At 30.5% G+C, this 20,166-nt stretch overlaps 1 protein-coding gene across 1 annotated transcript in view; it reads right to left on the reverse strand.

Annotated features, from left to right (window-relative positions):
• LOC115888419 (FAS-associated factor 1-like) overlaps positions 1 to 11,880 on the reverse strand; it is a 29,256-nt gene extending 17,376 nt beyond the window's left edge. Inside the window, exons 1-7 of the mRNA XM_030908156.1 lie at positions 11,723 to 11,880; positions 11,500 to 11,568; positions 11,093 to 11,438; positions 10,857 to 11,037; positions 10,418 to 10,630; positions 7,460 to 7,644; positions 3,180 to 3,325 (exon numbers count right to left, since the gene is read on the reverse strand). Coding sequence (XP_030764016.1) covers positions 3,180 to 3,325; positions 7,460 to 7,644; positions 10,418 to 10,630; positions 10,857 to 11,037; positions 11,093 to 11,438; positions 11,500 to 11,568; positions 11,723 to 11,761 — 1,179 coding nt within the window. The 5' untranslated portion in view covers positions 11,762 to 11,880. The remainder of the gene's footprint in view (positions 1 to 3,179; positions 3,326 to 7,459; positions 7,645 to 10,417; positions 10,631 to 10,856; positions 11,038 to 11,092; positions 11,439 to 11,499; positions 11,569 to 11,722) is intronic.
• Between the last annotated feature and the right edge of the window lie 8,286 nt (positions 11,881 to 20,166).

Consider the following 20,166-nt stretch of genomic DNA (forward strand, 5'->3'; position numbering starts at 1 on the left):
TAAAATATTTTCCTGAAATACATCCTGGTACATACTTTAGATTTGCACTTAAACAAAATTGTCAAGTTTTTTATTCTAGGGGCTACAGATGCCCGACGCACTATTGCCGGACCCTGTATACAGGTTGTTAATTTGTTTATTACTAGCGGCGAGAGCTTTATGGTTGAAGTATGGCAACCTCGGCCCGCTCGTTGAGAGACGACGCGACGGGACGAGTCGGCAGCTTAGCTTAGTACTCATTTGGAACTGAATGGGTAGGAGCAGTGTTACCATTCGGTTTCCCAATAAACAACCGTCCAGTTAACAATCTGTGTATAATTTATTAGTTAGTTAATTTTTTATAATTATATATTATTTTTTATATAATAATATTTTAATATAGTATTAGATTTATAATGGGTTTATTATATGGATTGAAAATGTTAAAAAATTCTTGTTTTTGGTTATGATTAATAATAGTTGCTCTCAGGTATAATTCAGATTGTTTCGATTTAAGTAAAACGATTGTTGACAGTTAAATAAAGCGATTGTTGAGTTTTTTATAATTTATTTTGTATAAAGTGTATGTATCTATGTTATTTTGTCTATTATAGAGTAGATGAATTACTAGCAACATTTGAATTTAATTAAAAAAATATTCATAAGAACAGTTTTTTAGATTCAAATTATAAAAATTATCTATTTTTATCCTTTATCAACTAGAAGACATACTGTATAATCGAAAAAAAACGGCGTCTAGTTGGCTTGGAAATGAACATCAATGACATTACCTAAATAATTTTACATATAAAATGACAGCGATCATTTCATAGCCATCGCTGACGGCGTTTTTATTCGATCATACGGTAGATTATGGTAAGGAACATCTGTTAACATTGGACACTTTCAGCCATTTTTTTATTTACTATATTTTGTTATATATTTTATATTACCTATCCCCCCTATCCCAGGTTAGTCACAGCGATTTATAAATCACAATCGCAGTTTTGCTCATCTTTAGTATATACCACGAGAGTTTTCCTTATTTTACTTATTTATACTCTATATCCGGAGAGCGAATTCAGCAAAACTAGGCTATGAAAATGAGGGTAAAATGGAATAAAAACGTGTTCTTCTTTTTCAAATTTTTGGGCAAATAAACAAAAATTTGACGTTTATCCCTAGATCATATATATAGAAATACATTTTTAAGATATTTGTATATAAATTATATATGATCTAGAGATTTATCATGTGACGAGCAGATTTTATTCAAATATTAAATTAATTTTTAATAGCATTATGGGTATAATAGTTAATATCTTTTATGTAAATATTTTGTAACAATGAATAATTTTGAGTGTAACATTGATTTTTGATTTGGTGCTGGTTGATTTATGATGTTTTCATAATGTTTTCCGTCAAAAGAAATTAATATTTTTGAATTAGTTTTCAGCGGAGGGCTTTAGTAAACAATTCGAACCTTAGTAACTGTTTTCTTTTTGCCAAAAACGTAGATATTTTTTTATGTTAGAAGTTAGAACTTAATTGGGCATTGGGCATCAAAATAAACATGTGAATATCTTGACTTGATGTTTGTTGTCTACTTTAAGTGGTACTGAATTTATTAAAATAAACGTTGTTTTCTACATCTCTGTTTTATTTTTTCTTTCAATAACGTGAAGAGTTTGGTTTGAATACTGGTCCTATACCAGTGTAATAACAAAGACATCTAAATTTTAGCCGAACACACGCCGACCATTTTATAATCTGATTTGGTCGATTTATGATAGAATTGCAGGAATTATATCACCTTCAAAAAATCAGCTAAGAAGTATTTAAAATATTAAGACAAAACCTTAAAGGGAAAAATAAAAGGCAAAACTGATTTTTAAAAGAATTTAATATATTCGAAAAAAAAAATTTTAACGCCACATGATGTAACACCCTGTATTTTATATAAAATCATTTTAACCATAGATAATTTATAAATAAAAACGAACTATTTATTTATATGGTAAGATTATTGTCTTGTTTATTAACCACTCTTGGTAGAGTGGTTAATAGTTTAACCACTCTACCAAATCACTGATGAAATCAATAATAAAATAAACTATAGAAACAAACACTGTTTAGTATACTAAAAAGTAGGTAAAGATCAGTTATAAAAAAGCATTAGAAATTTATACAGTATCCTTTAAGGCACGCTCACGTTTTTCTACAGAAATAAGTTTTCAATTTCAATTCAACACATTCACTATCACAATAACTACACTCAACTATACCAACTGGTTAAGCTCCGCATTATGAATATTTTTCACCCGGTCCTATTTTCAAAGTGAGGTAATGTAATTTTGATCCTGATTTATAAACAATATTATTTCAATGAAAGTTTTGCTTTTAATTTTCCTGTCATGCTGGTAATTGCTTTGGATTTGTATTAACATTTTCAGGGTTAGAGTTCAGTATAGTTTGATGTTGAAACCCTTTCTAACACAATCTCAGCTTCAGGTTTACATACTATTCATACGCTGTAGATTTGACCTTAAAGAATCACTAAATATAGAAAAACTATGGGGAAAAAGTGTTTATCATAAGCCTTACCTTTGCTTTGATAAGGATATGGCCTGCAACTTTGAGGCTTCCATAATCACTAACAAAATTTTGCTTTAAAATATTTGAACACACGCCTCTTATTTCCTTTTAATTTCTGGAAATTTGTAAGAATTCATGGTGAACACTACTAATAATTTCCGTGTTTCTTATATCTTTGAAAACTTTACTGGGTAGTCTGGGCTAGCATTTAAAATAAATAACAAAACTAAGGGCTTCTATTTTCTATGTTATTCACAAGTTAAATTTTTGGTTTGTACCGATCCCGCATTTCTAGGCTTTCAGGTTCTAATTTTGCAGGATAATTAAATTAAAGTATTTTAAGTTTATATATTCACCAAAAACAAATGGCGTTGACTTTTGTTTACAATTTAAAATACAAATAGCGAGGGGAGGAGCGAGATTTGATAACTTGTCCAATCGGGACCATTCGGTTTACCGTTCGCTTTCGTTCGGGTTTTCGATAACTTGGGCTTTCGAGAGTTTATGGTTCTCCCATGAAAATTACACTGTCATTGAAATAAATATAATTTTCAAATACCTAAACCCTGTATGAAAAAATGTACTACGCTACAGAAATGACTTACATCTTTGGCAGGTTTATTACAAGCCTCTTTGAGGGCATCCTCGAGAGTTCCTTGGAAGAATGGCGGGTGTATTGGACCGTAACGACCGGTAAACCTCTCGTTGAAGGTGATCGTGCCGATCAGCTCGTCCTCCACATTTTCCGGTACTGAAATAGAGGGTTGAAAACGTGTTGAAAATAAAAACATGTATATTTCAGGCGTCTAAAAGCAAAATCCGACAAGTCACACCTTTTTGAAAATTGAGTTCTATATACCATTTTATTCGTTATCCAAAGAGCTATCAAATTTCATAATATTTTCTTGCAAATATCGACATTATCTCTAAGATATTTAGTTTGGAAAATCTGGTTTAAATGCAAAAAGCGACAAGTCCTATCAGGACTTAAATTCAACACCTATATGTACCCCGTCAGCCAATAGTAATGAGTTAGTCATGTGACAATGTGACCTGATTAACTAAGTGAAGAAGTTTTGTTCTGTTGAAAATTTAGATTTTGATGTTTAATCTTACTTAAAAGCTAGGTGTATTATTATTCCATGCTTACTATTGTTTATTTTCAAATAAAATTTCAATAAAATATCACAATCCATTTTATTTTGATTACATTCATCAACGTTTTTAGTCAAAAACCGACATGTCACAGCTCTTTACATGCAAAACCCGTTTTGTCCAAATTAAAATCCCAATTTACAAGAAAACTCCCTGAAGAGATTTTTATGCACGATATTTTCAAGAAATAGAATTATTATTAGATTATTATTATTCTTATTCTCTTAGATTTATTATTCTTTACAATATTCATAATATTTTAAAGCATTTTTTGTGTTTTCTGTAAAATTTATTTCAATGGACTTGTCGGGTTTTGCATTAAGACGCCTGATTTGTGATGAACAACTTATGTTTTAAGTTGTTTCGAACATGTTTTTCCCAACAAAAAAAAGTGTTTTAAATAAATTAAACTTCTAAAAATCGACATTAGTTTATGGCCTTTATTTAAATTTATAACTGGTTATTTTTATTTAATTTACCTACAATAAAGTGAATAAGTAAGTATTTATTATTTTATCAAGAGAAATGAAGCAGTATCTGCTGGCGGAAGGAATGGATATGTTACTAGTGATTTTATTTTGTAAGGACAATTGCTTGTTGGCCTGAAGGGTTTATGCTCAAAGATATCCAAATAGGAATTTTTTGACAAGCGTTCATTTAAAAAACTAATTTTCCTATTTCGCAGAGCTGATACTGTGGTATATGAAAAACCTATTAGGCAGAAACCTGTCGTTGGAAGTGAAGAAAATGAAATTTCCTTAATTGGTTCTTTTATAGAAAATCCAATATCTACAAGTCATCGTAACATAAATAAAAAAAACTATTTTAGTTTTCTTGATAAAATAACAAATGCTTACTTATTAAACTATTGTAGGTAAATTAAGTAAATGTAAACTGTTATAAATTTAAATAAAGTCCATAAACTAATGTCGATGAATAGCTACTAACTGTCACTAGCAAATTGCCATGGCGCCACCAGCCATCTAGACTGCCATTTTATTGAAAAATCGCTTTTTGGAAATAGGAAACCCTGCCTAATATAGTTTTAAAGAGCATTTAAATCTGCTTCGACTTATTTAAAAAAATACATAGTGTTGTATTTGAAATAACGATATTATAAGTTTTTGTGCAAAATAAATATTTAAAATGGACCAGCAATTTTTGATAACCATGGACAAAAAGTAATGTACAGGACGTTCACAAGCTTTTTTATTATAGCATGCAGATTTAATTATCTTTCAATATCTCAAAAACCAAAGCATTTAAACATATGAAACCCTTATAATAAATGCCTTATTTTATGCCCAAGAATCCAAAAATGAAATAAAATACAGTGTGTGTGTGTGTTCCATAAGAAAAAATATAATTTTGGTATGGATCTTAGTTCTGCCAGACGTTTGGTATGGATCTTAGTTCAGGCAGATTGCCCCTCTACATATACCCACAAAAAAAATTGTTTCTACATCTTTCCGTTTTCGCATAATCAACCGAGCCGAATGAGGTGTGCCACTGTACAGGGTGAGTTTTAAATAAGTGCGAAAATTTTAACGGGTAGTATATTTCAACCACAGAAATACGATTATGAGGTTTTTTTGCGATTTTTTTTTGAAAATTTTAAATTTAAAAAAAAATGTTGGAATTTTTTTTTATTTCTAGTTCAAAAACGTAATTTCTTGATAATATAGCAACATAGGTAGTAAGAGTAAATTTACAAGAAAGAAAACCCAGAAAAGATCCAGTGGTTCTCAAAATTTAAGGAAAGTCTATTTTTTTGAAAATTTTCAAAGTAACATAGCTCGGTTATTTTGGATTTATTTATTTGAAAAACGGCAAAGAGAAAATATGTTTCTTTATCGAGATCTAACAACCCTGAAAATATTTGCACTTATTTAAGACTCACCCTGTATATACTATTTATATATACCGTTTTGGTCATCGAAACTGTGCGGTATGGATTTTACCGTGTAAGACAGTGATGTAGACAGCTTAATGGAGAATGAAATGTATTAAAAAGAGATACAAATACATTCCTTCTATGCGGTATTGCCGGATTTTGCATCAAAATTTCAAAGCGCACAAGTAGGCGTTTAGGAAAAATGTTGCATCTATGGTTGGAACTTTATTTTTACTATTAGTTAAAATATATATAAAATTTGGTTTAAATTCTTCTTACATCCCATATGCACGCCTATGTTGTATTTACGATTTACGACCCCTACTTTTCACTTACCCTACTTGAATTTTAACTAATTAAACAAGTTATTGCCGTTTAAAGCTAGTAATTATTTAAAATAAAATTTTAGACAATCTATGTAAGGTAGTATAATTTTTATTATTGCAACACAATAACTGATCAATAAATAAACTTCAGTAAATATTTAGTATTAAAAACTTTGATTCCCTTGCAGAAATGAACCTTTCAAATTTTGACTGTAATTTCACAAAATTGAAAATATTTCAAAAACGGTAAGATTAAAGTGCGGTATACCTTAATCAAATTTACCTTTGTTTTAATCATAGAAACTAAAAATGTAATAATATACAGGGTGTTCCATTTAAAAAAAGACAACTTTGATATTTTTTATTTATTTGGGACATACTGTATCTTGTAAAAATATTTTTAAATTGTAGCTCTAATAGTCCTTCAACGAACCCAAAACTTACAATTTGTAAAAATCTAATTGTTTAGATACAATACTCCGTGTCGTATGTGATGAACAACCCTGTATATCAAAATCATTTCAAGGGCCAGGTGGGAATACCATTATCGATGACGTATTGTTTTAAAGGCAAAAGAAAACAATTTAGATGAGAATCTAAACTTGAACTATAGTATATCCAATATTTGTGACAGTGACACTTGTGCCTTGCGTATATCATTTTAAATGACAGGTAAATTGTATTTTCTGATAATTTTTGGATATTATCTGTCGGAATCGTTGGACAAACTATACCATTGTACAACTAGATTATACAACGAAATGATTACGCACCTATTTCATCAGAAATTTCACCATGAAAACATAATTTTTAGGAAGCTATGAATTGCTAGATAAACTCAAGTTAGGGCACGAAACACGTTTTTTGACGATATGTGGCATGTTACTGCTTTTCGGTGATGCCACCGCCGTGATTTCGTTTCAGGAAAAAGTTTAGATCTGTTGTTCTACATATGACAATATACAAAAAACAAGTATACAATGCAGATAAATTCAAGATGAAAAATAAGATCTATATTAAAAGATTGAAGGAACGATTAACTGTTTATACTGTGCTGCAAACCAGCGAGAAATCAGCTTTCTATGGGAACCTAGTATTTGTCTATAATTTAGATTAATAAATGTTATTTTGACAATTTTCGAGTTGATTTCATTTTCTAAAGAAACAAATTTAAGTAGCTCCAGTAATCCGGACACCTCGATAATCCGGGCGTATGCCGGAACGATATCTGTCCGGACTAGTTATAGTGTACCATATTTAAGATTTTTTTATTTTTTTTTGTAATTTATATTTTTAGGAGCATGTTTAACAATATTATTTTTGAATTGTCTAATAAATGGAGTGCATCTGTTAGTATCTGTTAACAAAAATAAATTGCCTTTACGGCAGTTAATTGAATTCTAATGCAATTTCCTATAACAATAATTTGTCATCTTCAAATACTTCTGCGTCTAGTAAACTTTTTGAGTCAACTCTATTATGATCTAGACTTTTAGCATAATCTACTTACTGAGGGGCTCCTGCTTTTTGGTTGGGTTGTCATTGTCAACGAAATAGTCGTCGTCCACGTTGAAACTCTCTGATGCATCTTCGAATTCGTCATCGTCGCTGTCAATCTGAACGATCTGCGGCATGGACCGTTTCTCGCGCTGAACTTGAGGGTTTTTTCTTACTGTCACCTCGTGTTCTGGATAACTGAAAGAACATTTTTTTAAAGACACTATATTTTAGAGATGGGTTGTTATTTAACTATCTGCTATTTCATAACAGTGATTTAGAAATAACATAACGCCTACCGTTGCTACTTCTAAAAAATAATACATATAATATAACGACACGTCCACCGCTCGTAATATGAAGTCGGCGCTCGGCATCGCCACGAAATTTTTTGTGGCTTGAAGCAGCCCCAAAAAATAACTAGTATGAAAAATCGCAGGTATTTTGACAATTATCCATAACGGGCGGCTGTCGGGATATAGAGAGACTGGGGAAGCAGCAGCGCCGCACGCAGTTGCATCGGTCGATGGTTCATGTTGGTTGCTCGCAAAAGGTTGAAAAACAACGTATGTTATTTTATATACGTAATTTTTTAACCTAGCGAGGATAACGTGCGGCGGTTAAGATAAGTGGAGTCTCGAAATAACAGCTCTTTCCCTTGTATCGGTCGATCAAGGTGTATGGTGGTGTTAAGCTCGAAACAGGTTCAAAAAATAATGTATATAAAATAAGCAGTTATTGGTAATGATAACGTTATATTTGCCGTACAATAGCGAATGATACCTTTTTCCGGGCGGGTTTGATATGGGTTCACAATAACTGGGTCAAGCAACTGACATTTTTTTCTTATAGTTTTATATTATTTTTCTTATAGTTTTATATTATTTTTCTTATAGTTTTATATTATTTTTCTTATAGTTTTATATTATTTTTCTTATAGTTTTATATAGTTTTAAGATTTTATAACGCTCTAATTCTTGGATACTGTATTAAATGCGTTTATTTTAATAATTATTAGAAAAATAATAGATTTATAAATAAAAATTCAATTATTTAATTTTTAATATGTATATTTGCAAAAAAATCAATAAAAGGTATTCTACGTTTTCTAAAACATTTCGACAGTCTGAATTTATTTCAATAGTTGGAAAGTAATTTTATTTTATCAGATTTCTGAGTATTTTTTTGGCATCAATAATGCATGGTAAATAAAAATAATTTTTATTAAGAACTGAATTAAAGAAAATTGTCTTGATTAAGCTTTTATCATTAGAATCGTTCTGAGCAAGTATATTTTATTACTTTGCTTTCTGCAAACTTATTTTTATATATTTATTTATATTATAAAGTTTTTGTTTTGTAAGTTTCAGTAATACTTAAAGTATGTCTACTGGATCTGTGTATATGAAAGGAATGCAGACAAAAAACATTTAAATAAACAGCAATATATTTTATAAATCGCTACCTGAATAGAAGCGGGAGAGCACACGTGGACTTGACGACTACGTCATCGCAAAACACTTCGCCCACTCATTTCATCGACTACTTAAGTTGAGGGTTGGAACCTTTGGTGTTACACAGCAAAATAAAAACACTAAATCACCACAATACACCAAAACACTTTTACTTTTACACTGGACGCGCGTTTCGCTAACCATGTTAGCATCATCAGCAGATGATTATAAACTCTCTAGTTTATAATCATCTCTCTAAGTTTATTTAATCATCTGCTGATGATGCTAACATGGTTAGCGAAACGCGCGTCCAGTGTAAAAGTAAAAGTGTTTTGGTGTATTGTGGTGATTTAGTGTTTTTATTTTGCTATCGACTACTTGCAAATTTGTCGAATTTTTATTGATGGGACGCATCGTCTAATAAACATCTAGTCTAGAGAATATCGTTTCCCCCCTTACGGATGCCCCTTAGCTACAGAACGAATAGATGTACTGTAGTTATTTTTATTAATATTTTTAAATGTGTATGTCCAACTCTTCAAATAATTCAATTTATCAGTAATAACGATATCAAGAAATTGTGAATGGTCATTAGAAATTTAGCGATTAAATGAATTAGAAATAAGAAAAGTATTAAGTTCTTATAAGTACTTAAATAAATGAAGACGGTCCAGAATGTAGAATGTTTAGGAGGAGAGTTAATCACCGCGACCTTACAGATCTATTATGTGTTCCCCTTTCTTCAGTTATAATGATTTATAATGAAAAAGAAAGTCTATAATATAAAGAAAGTTATAAGTTATAATGTAGTAATTAAAAAAAAGAAAGTTATAATGAGTTGTAACTTATAACTCATCCTACAGTTTCAGGGCTTTGACAAAAGCCAGTATCTGAGACGGCTCCACAGAAGCCAGCTCTCCATCTTCAACATCAGCCATACAAAAGTTTATGGCACAAACGGTTGTCGTTTCGACGCACTGAGTGATTAGGTGTTCTGGTGTTTCCCCACAGAACCTGCATACCCTGTTGTTTCTCAGGTTCAATCTACTGAGGTGTTTGTTGAGGAGACAGTGTCCTGTTAGAAACCCCGTGACAATCTGGAGATTGTTCTTACTTAAATCAAGGAAAATCTTTGATTTTTCTCGGTTGAAAGTTCTGTGGAACCTTTTTGAGTGTTGAGGATTCCCATTCAAGGCAATCTATATAAGCTATTTTTTTATATTAATACTGTTGATATTTTTTAATACTTTTTTTCTTAATTATTAATAATATAATAACCATATTCTAAAGATTAAAACAGAGTTTGATTTGTTTATAACTTTTATATTTAAGGACATCATTTTTTATTATTAAGAAAATGTGTATGCTCTTTTAAATATTTAACGTTAAAGTAAAAAAATAACAAAAACTTGTTACTTTAAGCTGTTATATATAAATAACAGTAACAGTTTCAACTGTTATTTTAAAATAACGATTTTGCCCATCACTAGTATCTACCTATTTCTAAAATGTCTTACTTGATTCCTGACAATGCCAGCATTGTATTGTCATCTATATTCGGAGGCCATCCACTCCAAATCTGATGTCTAGCTGGTATGTTTGTTAAGGTATAAACATCTGACTTCACCTGTAGAATAGTTTTAATGCCCTGATATTTTAAGTCATACGTTTTATTTTCGTATTTCACATGAAGAGTATAAGTGCCATTCAGTTTCTCAGTAACAGCATTCCTAAAATATACCATACAAAAAAATTTTACTTAGAATTACTCATATTTTAAAAGAGATTACTACCGTATGATCGAGAAAAAACGGCGTCAGCGTTGGCTATGAAATGAAGATCGCTATCATTTTATATGTAAATTTATATGGGAAATGTCATCGATCGTCATTTCCCAGCCAACTGGACGCCATTTTTTTCGATCATACGGTATATATATGCACTGAAGTTACTTACTCTTCTTCTGGTGTTACACCATCAGATAATGATTTAACAGTTAATACTAGATCATTTTCCTGTGGCAACATCAGTTTAGTGAATGGTGTTTTCTCATAGTTTGGCATTCTAGCCCAACTTGATAATGTCTGTCTGCATGGTGCTACATTCACTTCATTATAGAGTCTTTGTTTTAGATCATCTAAAATTTCATTAATATTAATTCAATTGATTTATATAAATCAAAACAAACTTACTTAAATTTGCACTATCGGGTAGCCTAATTTTTATAACCCTATCACAATATTTAATATTGAAAGTTAACATTTTGGGACCGGTAGATGCAGAACCGGATGCACACTGCTTAGAAGTTGAAGCAGTTGGAAAAAAGCTGTCTTTTGATGAAGATGAAAAGTCTCTTTTTTTAGCTGGAGGAATACTTATGTTATTACCCACATCCATGACACTAGTAGCTTTTTCAATTGGCATAGGTTTGGGCACTACAGTTGGTATATCTTGGTCATTTTCTACTATCATTACATCTGGATCATTTCGAACATGAAACGCTTGCGTATCTGGAGGCATAACTCTACTTACTGCTCTCTGAAAATATTATTTATGTTTGACTTTATATCAACAAAAAAATTATATTTAGGAAACCTACCAATAAATCCCAGTTGGTTTCTTCTAAATGGAATATTGCTTCTTCTACATCCTCAAGTCCCGTGCAAGCCTACAAAAATACGAATAAAAATAAACACAGGAAAATCTACTGTATACACTTGAAACAGAAATACTGTTTGTCATTGTAGCAGCATAGATTTTGATATTGCAAAAATGTGAATAAAAAGTTACCAAAGTGATGATAAAAACCAGTAGTAACTCACTTGAAAATCTGCCAAAATCTCTTCTCTATTTTCCGACATGGTTAATCTTATGTGTGAAACTAAAGTTATAAAAATATAAACTTAACTGTAACCTGCACTAAACCTTTGCAGTAGTCCAATTGTCAAGAAACGACCCATTGAATATAAAGGAAATGCGCGCGTCCTTTGTCATATTTTTTGGTGTTCGAGATTATGCAACTAGTAATATCATCTATATTTAAAACCAGGGACGGTGTGTCTGCGGCAATTACTACGTTCCTGCGGAACACACATGTAAAAAATTGTAACAAAGAATGTTTGTTCATTTGTTTATTTTGTGTAAAAATTTCAATGGAAGCACAAACAATACAAAATACGGTAAAGGTGTGGATCCGGTGGCTGACCTTGAACCCATATTTGCTGCATTTGATCATCGATGCTACGCAAGCGCACATCGTCAATGTTGCCAAATTGCAGTTTATTTTCGAATTATTTTTAGTTAAAAACAAATGTTTACAAAATCTATAATTAATTTTATAATTTCAGATTTATCTTGATATCAAAAATTAAGGTAAGAAGGATAATGAAGATTGTGAAATGAAAGTATTATGAATATATAAAATTGTAATATTAATAACATTTATTTATATATTTACATTAGAATTTAGAATTAAAAATTATCATTTACGGATTTTTTCTTAATGGTTTTAAACTTATTAGAATTATTTTATTTCTTTCAAGTTATTTCATTTCTAGTTATTTACAGGCAACAATAGTTTTGATTATATGTATTGATGTATTGAAGTAGTGCCATGACGAGTCTTATAGAACAATACACGTCAATGGGAGATAGAGGTAACATTTTACCTATAATGTTACTAATATACATAAATACTACATAATTTCTTAAAAATATCAAGTTAGTGGATTAATAGCAATTTTAGACATATATTTTATTGAAGAGTGTGTTGATAAGACTAAAATAAGCTTTATGTTTTATCTTTTTCTCTTTAGAAGGGAGATGGTTTGTGTCGTAGAATACATTACAGTATTTAATATCGTGTACTTTGATATTCTTTTCTTAATTTACTGTAATTTCTTGTTTCCTATAATGCCAAATCTTGACAATATGGTGAAGGTTGAGTTTTGATCTGATATTAGTTTTATACCTGGGTTTATACAAGACCAAATTAAGACTTAGTTTGTGATTAATATTAAGATCTTTCTTATAATATTTGTTATGTCTTAATCTTAATACTATATTATGCTTTGTCTGGAAAATAAATATTGAAATATCTTAATTTTGCATATCCTATTCCATCCTTCCTTATTTATTTCCATCCATGTGATTTTCTTAGCATATATGATTTATAAACTATATTTTTCCTAATGGAAGGATGGAATAGGATATGCAAAATTAAGATATTTTAACATTTATTTTCCAGACAAAGCATAATATAGTATTAAGATTAAGACATAACAAATATTATAAGAAAGATATTTATATAAATCACAAACTAAGTAAGTCTTAATTTGGTCTTGTATAAACACAGGTATAAAACTATCAAGATCAAAACTCTACCTTCACCATATTGTCAAGATTTGGCATTATAGGAAACAAGAAATTACAGTAGATTAAGAAAAGAATATCAAAGTACACGATATTAAATACTGTAATGTATTCTACGACACAAACCATCTCCCTTCTAAAGAGAAAAAGATAAAACATAAAGCTTATTTTAGTCTTATCACCACACTCTTCAATAAAATATATGTCTAAAATTGCTATTAATCCACTAACTTGACATTTTTAAGAAATTTTGATACAAACATTATAATCAAAGTATATTATATTAGTAACATTATTGGTAAAATCACAGTAAAATATCATGGTACAAAGAATACAAGGTATGATATTGCGCAGGTTGGTCGCTACGTCACAGGTGATAACTGGCGCTATTGGTCAGCACTCTCCGCGCGCCAGTTCAAATCGTCAAGATATTGTTATAAACCTGTTTTTTTGTTTATATACCGTCATTGAATTATCGCTAAGCAAGTTACTGTGGAGCAGTGCGTAAGGAGTCGGGCTAGGAAGCGAGAGACCTGAGTTCGAATCTCGGCCGGGACATAACTTTTTATTTATTTTTTAAATACTGTTGTATTCTATAGTTTATTTTTGTAGTATAAAAAAAAGAACTATTTATTCTGTTATTTTTTAATCTCCGGTATTAATATAAATTGATTGTTGGTACAACACCTCATTTAATATAAAATAATATTCTACTTTTTGAAATGTATCGGGCACTAATTGTACCTAAAAGTAATATATTTTTAGTGATATACCATATTGTAAACTATTTAATATTTCAGTCACTTAAAAAGTTAATTTGCATTGAATAATTGCCTACCATTAAAGGAAATTTGAGCTATATAATCCTTGATGGTCATATTCTGGGTATGCAAATACTTCCTCTAAATTTTGGGTTTCGTTCAACCGATTTATTCTCAAAACCTGAAACATCTACATATAAAAAGAAGCACAGGTCACTAATTATAATAGACTTCACCCTTGGAATTACTTCTATCACAATTACAATACATTCATCTGCATTGGCATTTTCTACTTTTCGATGGGAAACTTCAACATCCCAACATTTTTTAAATGATGTAACAATTCCTCTTGTGGTTACTTTTCCATAGATAATCCTCATCTCTGTCCTCATGTGAATTCAGAGGCAATGAACATGAAAATTATTTACCATAAACATCGCAAACTAAAAACCTAATAAACAATTTTATACCAAATATAGATATAAATTTAGTATTCTTACCTATTATTATCGTCCAAATCCATGTTAATAGATAATTATTTTTAAATATATTTTTGGAACTGAAAAATAAACAATTCTTAACCATAACCCATAGATAAATGAAACAAGTTTAGATTGGAAAGTGCCCATAAGGACAATGTAAACACTATTTGGCGCTATTCTTGCGACGGTCGCGACCCAAAACTTTTGAAAATTTCGGAGCGGTTCGGCTTTTTCCGGAATTATATCGCCAAATATTGTTTATTCCAATTTATTATTATTTTCGTTTAATTTTATAAATAAAATACAGTGTGTTGCATACAAGAAACTTTATTTTATATAAGGACATGTATGAAATACCTATGAAACATTGGAAACCGACGTTATGCCACGATCCACGATGGTTTTTGCAGTTCACCGTTCACAGCACAGCTTTTTAAGTTTTTAATGCCACTTTTTCACAATTATCACCGGTTGGAGTAAATAAAACTTGAATTAAACTCACAAGATAGCAATACTTACTTTGAAAATGGATGCTATAAACACTTTTCGGGATTTCTTTAATGAGAGCGGTTTAGATTTTGAAAGATTATTATGATTTTTGAAGATTCTGACTTTGACAAGAGAAAATTATTTCTGTTTTTGTTTGCCGTTGTTCTTAGCGACCGCTATAGCAGCGCCAGATCGCGTATAACGGTCGCGACCCAAAATAATTTCGCGATCCAAAATTTATACTGGCTTTCCAATCTAAACTTGTTGCATTTATCTATGCCATAACCCCAAAAAATGCAGATCTCCTGTCAACTTTCTTTATTTTTTATTTATTCATTATTTTCCTAGTGACGTCACAGGTGGTATGCGCGAACATGGCGCGAACTGAACGAAATTGGAGCCGCTATCGATCATACCTTGTATTCTTTGTATAGTCTATAAAATGTAGAGGTGGGTTGTGAAATCGCAATCCGCTACTTTGTCACAGCTCCACCAACGTCGCAGTATGTGACTGCTCCAGTTCCAAGAAAATCGCAGTGACATTTCGGAGCAGTTTACAAGTTTAGGACATCTGCGCTCGTGAGTAGCAATAGGAGCAATAGCAGGCAATAGTGTAAATTCTGAAAATGCTCCTAGCCCCGTCGCCCGGTCAGACTGTTCCAGTCACAGTCGTCGCAGGTCGCAGTCGACTGGAGCATAGTATATTGAGTATATTCTGTGTACTGGAGCTGTTGGGAGTTTGGGAACGGGAAACGTAGCAGCGTTCGCTTTTTCTTTCATGAATCTAAATAAGATATTTATGTATTATATATTAATCACAAACAGATGTTTTTGACAAAGGTAATTTTTAACTTGTTAGTATGTTTATTTGTTAGTTAATTTTGTATCTGTGTTTTGTTGTATATCCTAAATCTTTTATTTGATCTTATACATTCATATAAGTTTTATTATTTATATCTATTTTTAAGGTCTGATGATGGCTAAATAGCCGAAACCGGTCACTAATAAAGATTTTTTTGACAGTTTCGACTTTGAATTGAATATAACATTAAGTTTTTACCATGGGCCACCACTCTGTGAAAATGAACAGACTCTTTAAGATATTTATAGCAAAGTGCTTGGTACTTAGAAACACTCAAATTCTTCTGAATAGACTAAAAAAATATAGCAACATCTATCAAACTAAGACATCAGTATAGTACCGTACAGCCGCGATTTTAAGAGCTCTAGGGGCCCGTAGTTCGGAAAAGTTCGAATCTTGTTCGCAAGGGCCCGGGAGGCTTGGGGCCCGTCGGTGACTTACCCCGATTGCACAGACGTTAAAATCGCCACTACTGATCGAAATAAAAAACGGCGTCCAGTTGGCTTGGAAATGACAATCGATAACATTCCCCATAAATTTTACATATAAAATGCCAGCAATCTTCATTTCATAGCTATCGCTGACGCCGTTTTTTCGATCATACGATATAAATAAATAAAAACTAGACGATGATGTTGCCTATCATAATCACACCTATAGTCCTGTACTTTTTTAGTAAATGCAACGAACGGTGCCGAACACCGAGTGCGATTTTTCGGAGCAATTAACCTATAAAACTACATTTTTAATTTATAGGTTAATTGCTCCGAAAAATCGCTGCTACTTGTCGCAGTGCTTTTATTGGAGCAGTCGCAGAGCGTAGCAGCTCCACAAAAATCGCAGACTGGCCCACCTCTAATAAAATGAATAACTTTGAATTTTGACCGTTATTTTTTACCAACATGGCAAATATAAAATCCCTCTATCAAAAAAGTTACTGATATTCATTAAATCGAGTGCCTGGACTTTGGCCTGAACGAATCAGATAGGTAACTCTTTTTACTTTCGTGAAATAGAAAAGGAAAATAATAAAACAAGTGACAATTTTTCCTCTTCGCGCAAAAATCAACACGAAATGACATAATTGTCAAAAGTAAAATGTCATTAGCTTTTGACATTTCTAAATATCGACCAATGGCGTCTATAATAGAACAGCCTCGGAGCGAGATTTATGACGTCACGCTAGTTAGATACTACGGATTAATAAATATGTTGTAGAATACATGGAAAACATAATTATTCCTCGTATTTTTGGTTTGTATTTTAAAAATGATATAGTTTACATGAAATATACATAATACACAGTTAATAAATACAATATATATACCTATTTATAGTAATAAATAACTTTGGCAAATAAACTATGAACCATACAAATGCAGCAAATGTTTTACGATATACAAATAATGAATAGATACATAAGATAATGGGTAAAATGTAAAATATACTTTAAATTTGGGGGTTTGAAAATCGATCTAATTTAACAAAAAACATTCAATATCTACTAATAGTGCTGTATTAATTTACATTCACAAAATTTTTATGCATATTTTGCAAGTATCAATGTTCGAAAAATTATATTTGCAAACAATACAATATCATAGAAAAAAAGGCGTCAGCGATGGCTATGAAATAAAAATCGCTGTCATTTTATATGTAAAACTGTTCTAAAATTTTTGATTTTCTTGGGATTTAGGTTCGGGAAAAACGCTGATTAAGTTTTCATTTGGTTTTTCATTTTTTGTTTAAAAAAAACGTTTCGGCTAACATTATAGCCTTCATCAGTGTTGTGTCATATGAAAAAAATAGTGTCGAATATAATCCAAAAATCCTTATAATATAATATAAGGATGCCGAAATTGGACTTAATGGGTTTTTCATGTTAAAGACCGTGAAAAACTGGACATAGTGGTGTGTTTAATCCAATTCAACCAAAAATGTGACTTAGTGGATTTTCGCTGTACGCCTACGATATATATTTATTTATTCTAACTAGCGTGACGTCATAAATCTCGTTCCGAGGCTGTTCTATTAGTGACGGCATTGCGTCAGCATGGCAGCAAGTTGCTAACCTAATAAAATTAACACTAGAAAAGCCCGCGGGAACTGTCAAATTCAAAGTTATTCGTTTCACAGACTATACCATGGTAAAATATTACCTCTATCTTGCCTCTATCTCCCATTGACGTGTATTGTTCTAGAAGACTTCGTCATGGTAGTACTTCAATACATCAATACATATAATCAAAACTATTGTTGCCTGTAAATAACTAGAAATTAAATAACTTGAAAGAAATAAAATAATTCTAATAAGTTTAAAACCATAAAGAAAATATCCGTAAATGATAATTTTTAATTCTAAATTCTAATGTAAATATATAAATAAATGTTATTATTATTACAATTTTATATATTCAATTTTATATATCATTCGTTAATTTTGGATATCAAGATAAATCTGCAATTATAAAATTAATTATAGAATTTGTATTATTATTGATTAACAGTCAAAAAAAAAATTTCAACTGCAAATAATTCGAAAATAAACTGCAACTTGGCAACATCGACGATGTGCGCTTGCGTAGTATCGATGATCAAATGCAGCAAATATGGGCTTCAAGGTCAGCCACCGGATCCACACTTTTACCTAAAACTAGGTATTTTAGATGTAAAAATCTAGTTTTTACAAAGGTCTTTTATTTGCCTTTTCCTGTTTTTTATTACTTTGTGGGACCCTCGGCTGTACCCAGAGAAATAGAAGGGATAGAGAATGAGCGTCAACATGCGCAAAAGGTCTAATCAAGTTGGGCGCCATATTCCAGGTCTTCGTGTCATTTTGTATATAGGTGGTAATCTATAAGTAATCAAATATCAATTTGCTGTTTTCAACCATACGGGGGGCAATTTAAATTTAGTGAAATTCTATCATTTATTATGGTTAGTTAACATTAATATGATTTATTTAATTATCAGTTTCAAAACTGCGTACAATATTGGTATATAATACACTAAATATACGAATATTCGGACAAAAGACGCTACGGACAGATGACCTTTTCGTCGTTAAACACTAGAAATAATATTAAATAAGTACTTACAATATTTCATGTTTACTTGTACTGAATTACGCGTTTCAATTTAAAATTTTTGCAAATTTGGTAAAAATTGTTCTAAACAACTTTTTGTTCAAGTTGTATATTCATAAAAAACATTTGGTTCATAATTATTTTTGATGATTACCTACCTTATATTTTTAATATAAACCTAGAAAAAATATGTTTTTGTTTTATTTTTTTATTCGTCCCTTCAAATTGTGTTACAAAAACTGTTACATAACATGTCCTCTAACAAATATTTTCATAATACATAAACATCATTGATTTTATTAAGGGTATTATTATTAGTATTTATCCTGGTTTTTGTCGACAATAAAAACTCAATCTTGTAATAGAACATCCATTTTATATTTCGTAAAATTATTTTGATACAAATTCAATTTGTCAAAATTCAAGTCATTAATATATTGATAAACAACCCAAATTATTCCTAAATATTTTATTATAAAAAAACTGTTACCGGTAAGTTTGTAAAACACATTATGGTTTGTCGTAATACTAGAAAAAATCATTTATTTTTTGCACAAAAGAAGCTTGTCGATCCTTATTTGTCCATAACAAAATTCTGTATGTACAACATACATATACCTAATTTATTATTAAGAAAATTAGATTATATGATCTCAGAATTTTAAGAAATTTTTTTTTAAGATAAAATAGTTTCTTTTCAAGTTTCAAAAACTGTTACATAACATGTCCTGTAACAAATATTTTCATAATACATAAACATCATTGATTTTATTAAGGGTATTATTATTAGTATTTATCCTGGTTTTTGTCGACAATAAAAACTCAATCTTGTAATAGAACATCAATTTTATATTTCGTAAAATTATTTTGATACAAATTCAATGTGTCAAAATTCAAGTCATTAATATATTGATAAACAACCCAAATTATTCCTAAATATTTTATTATAAAAAAAAACTGTTACCGGTAAGTTTGTAAAACACATTATGGTTTGTCGTAATACTAGAAAAAATCATTTATTTTTTTGCACAAAAAGAAGCTTGTCGATCCTTATTTGTCCATAACAAAATTCTGTATGTACAACATACATATACCTAATTTATTATTAAGAAAATTAGATTATATGATCTCAGAATTTTAAGAAATTTTTTTAAGATAAAATAGTTTCTTCTCAACTGTAATATTGTCAACTTTGGCCTGTATTTTATCTATTTA

This window comes from Sitophilus oryzae, unplaced genomic scaffold (assembly GCF_002938485.1).
Source record: "Sitophilus oryzae breed Bouriz unplaced genomic scaffold, Soryzae_2.0 scaffold_738_pilon_pilon, whole genome shotgun sequence".
NCBI lineage: Eukaryota > Metazoa > Arthropoda > Insecta > Coleoptera > Curculionidae > Sitophilus > Sitophilus oryzae.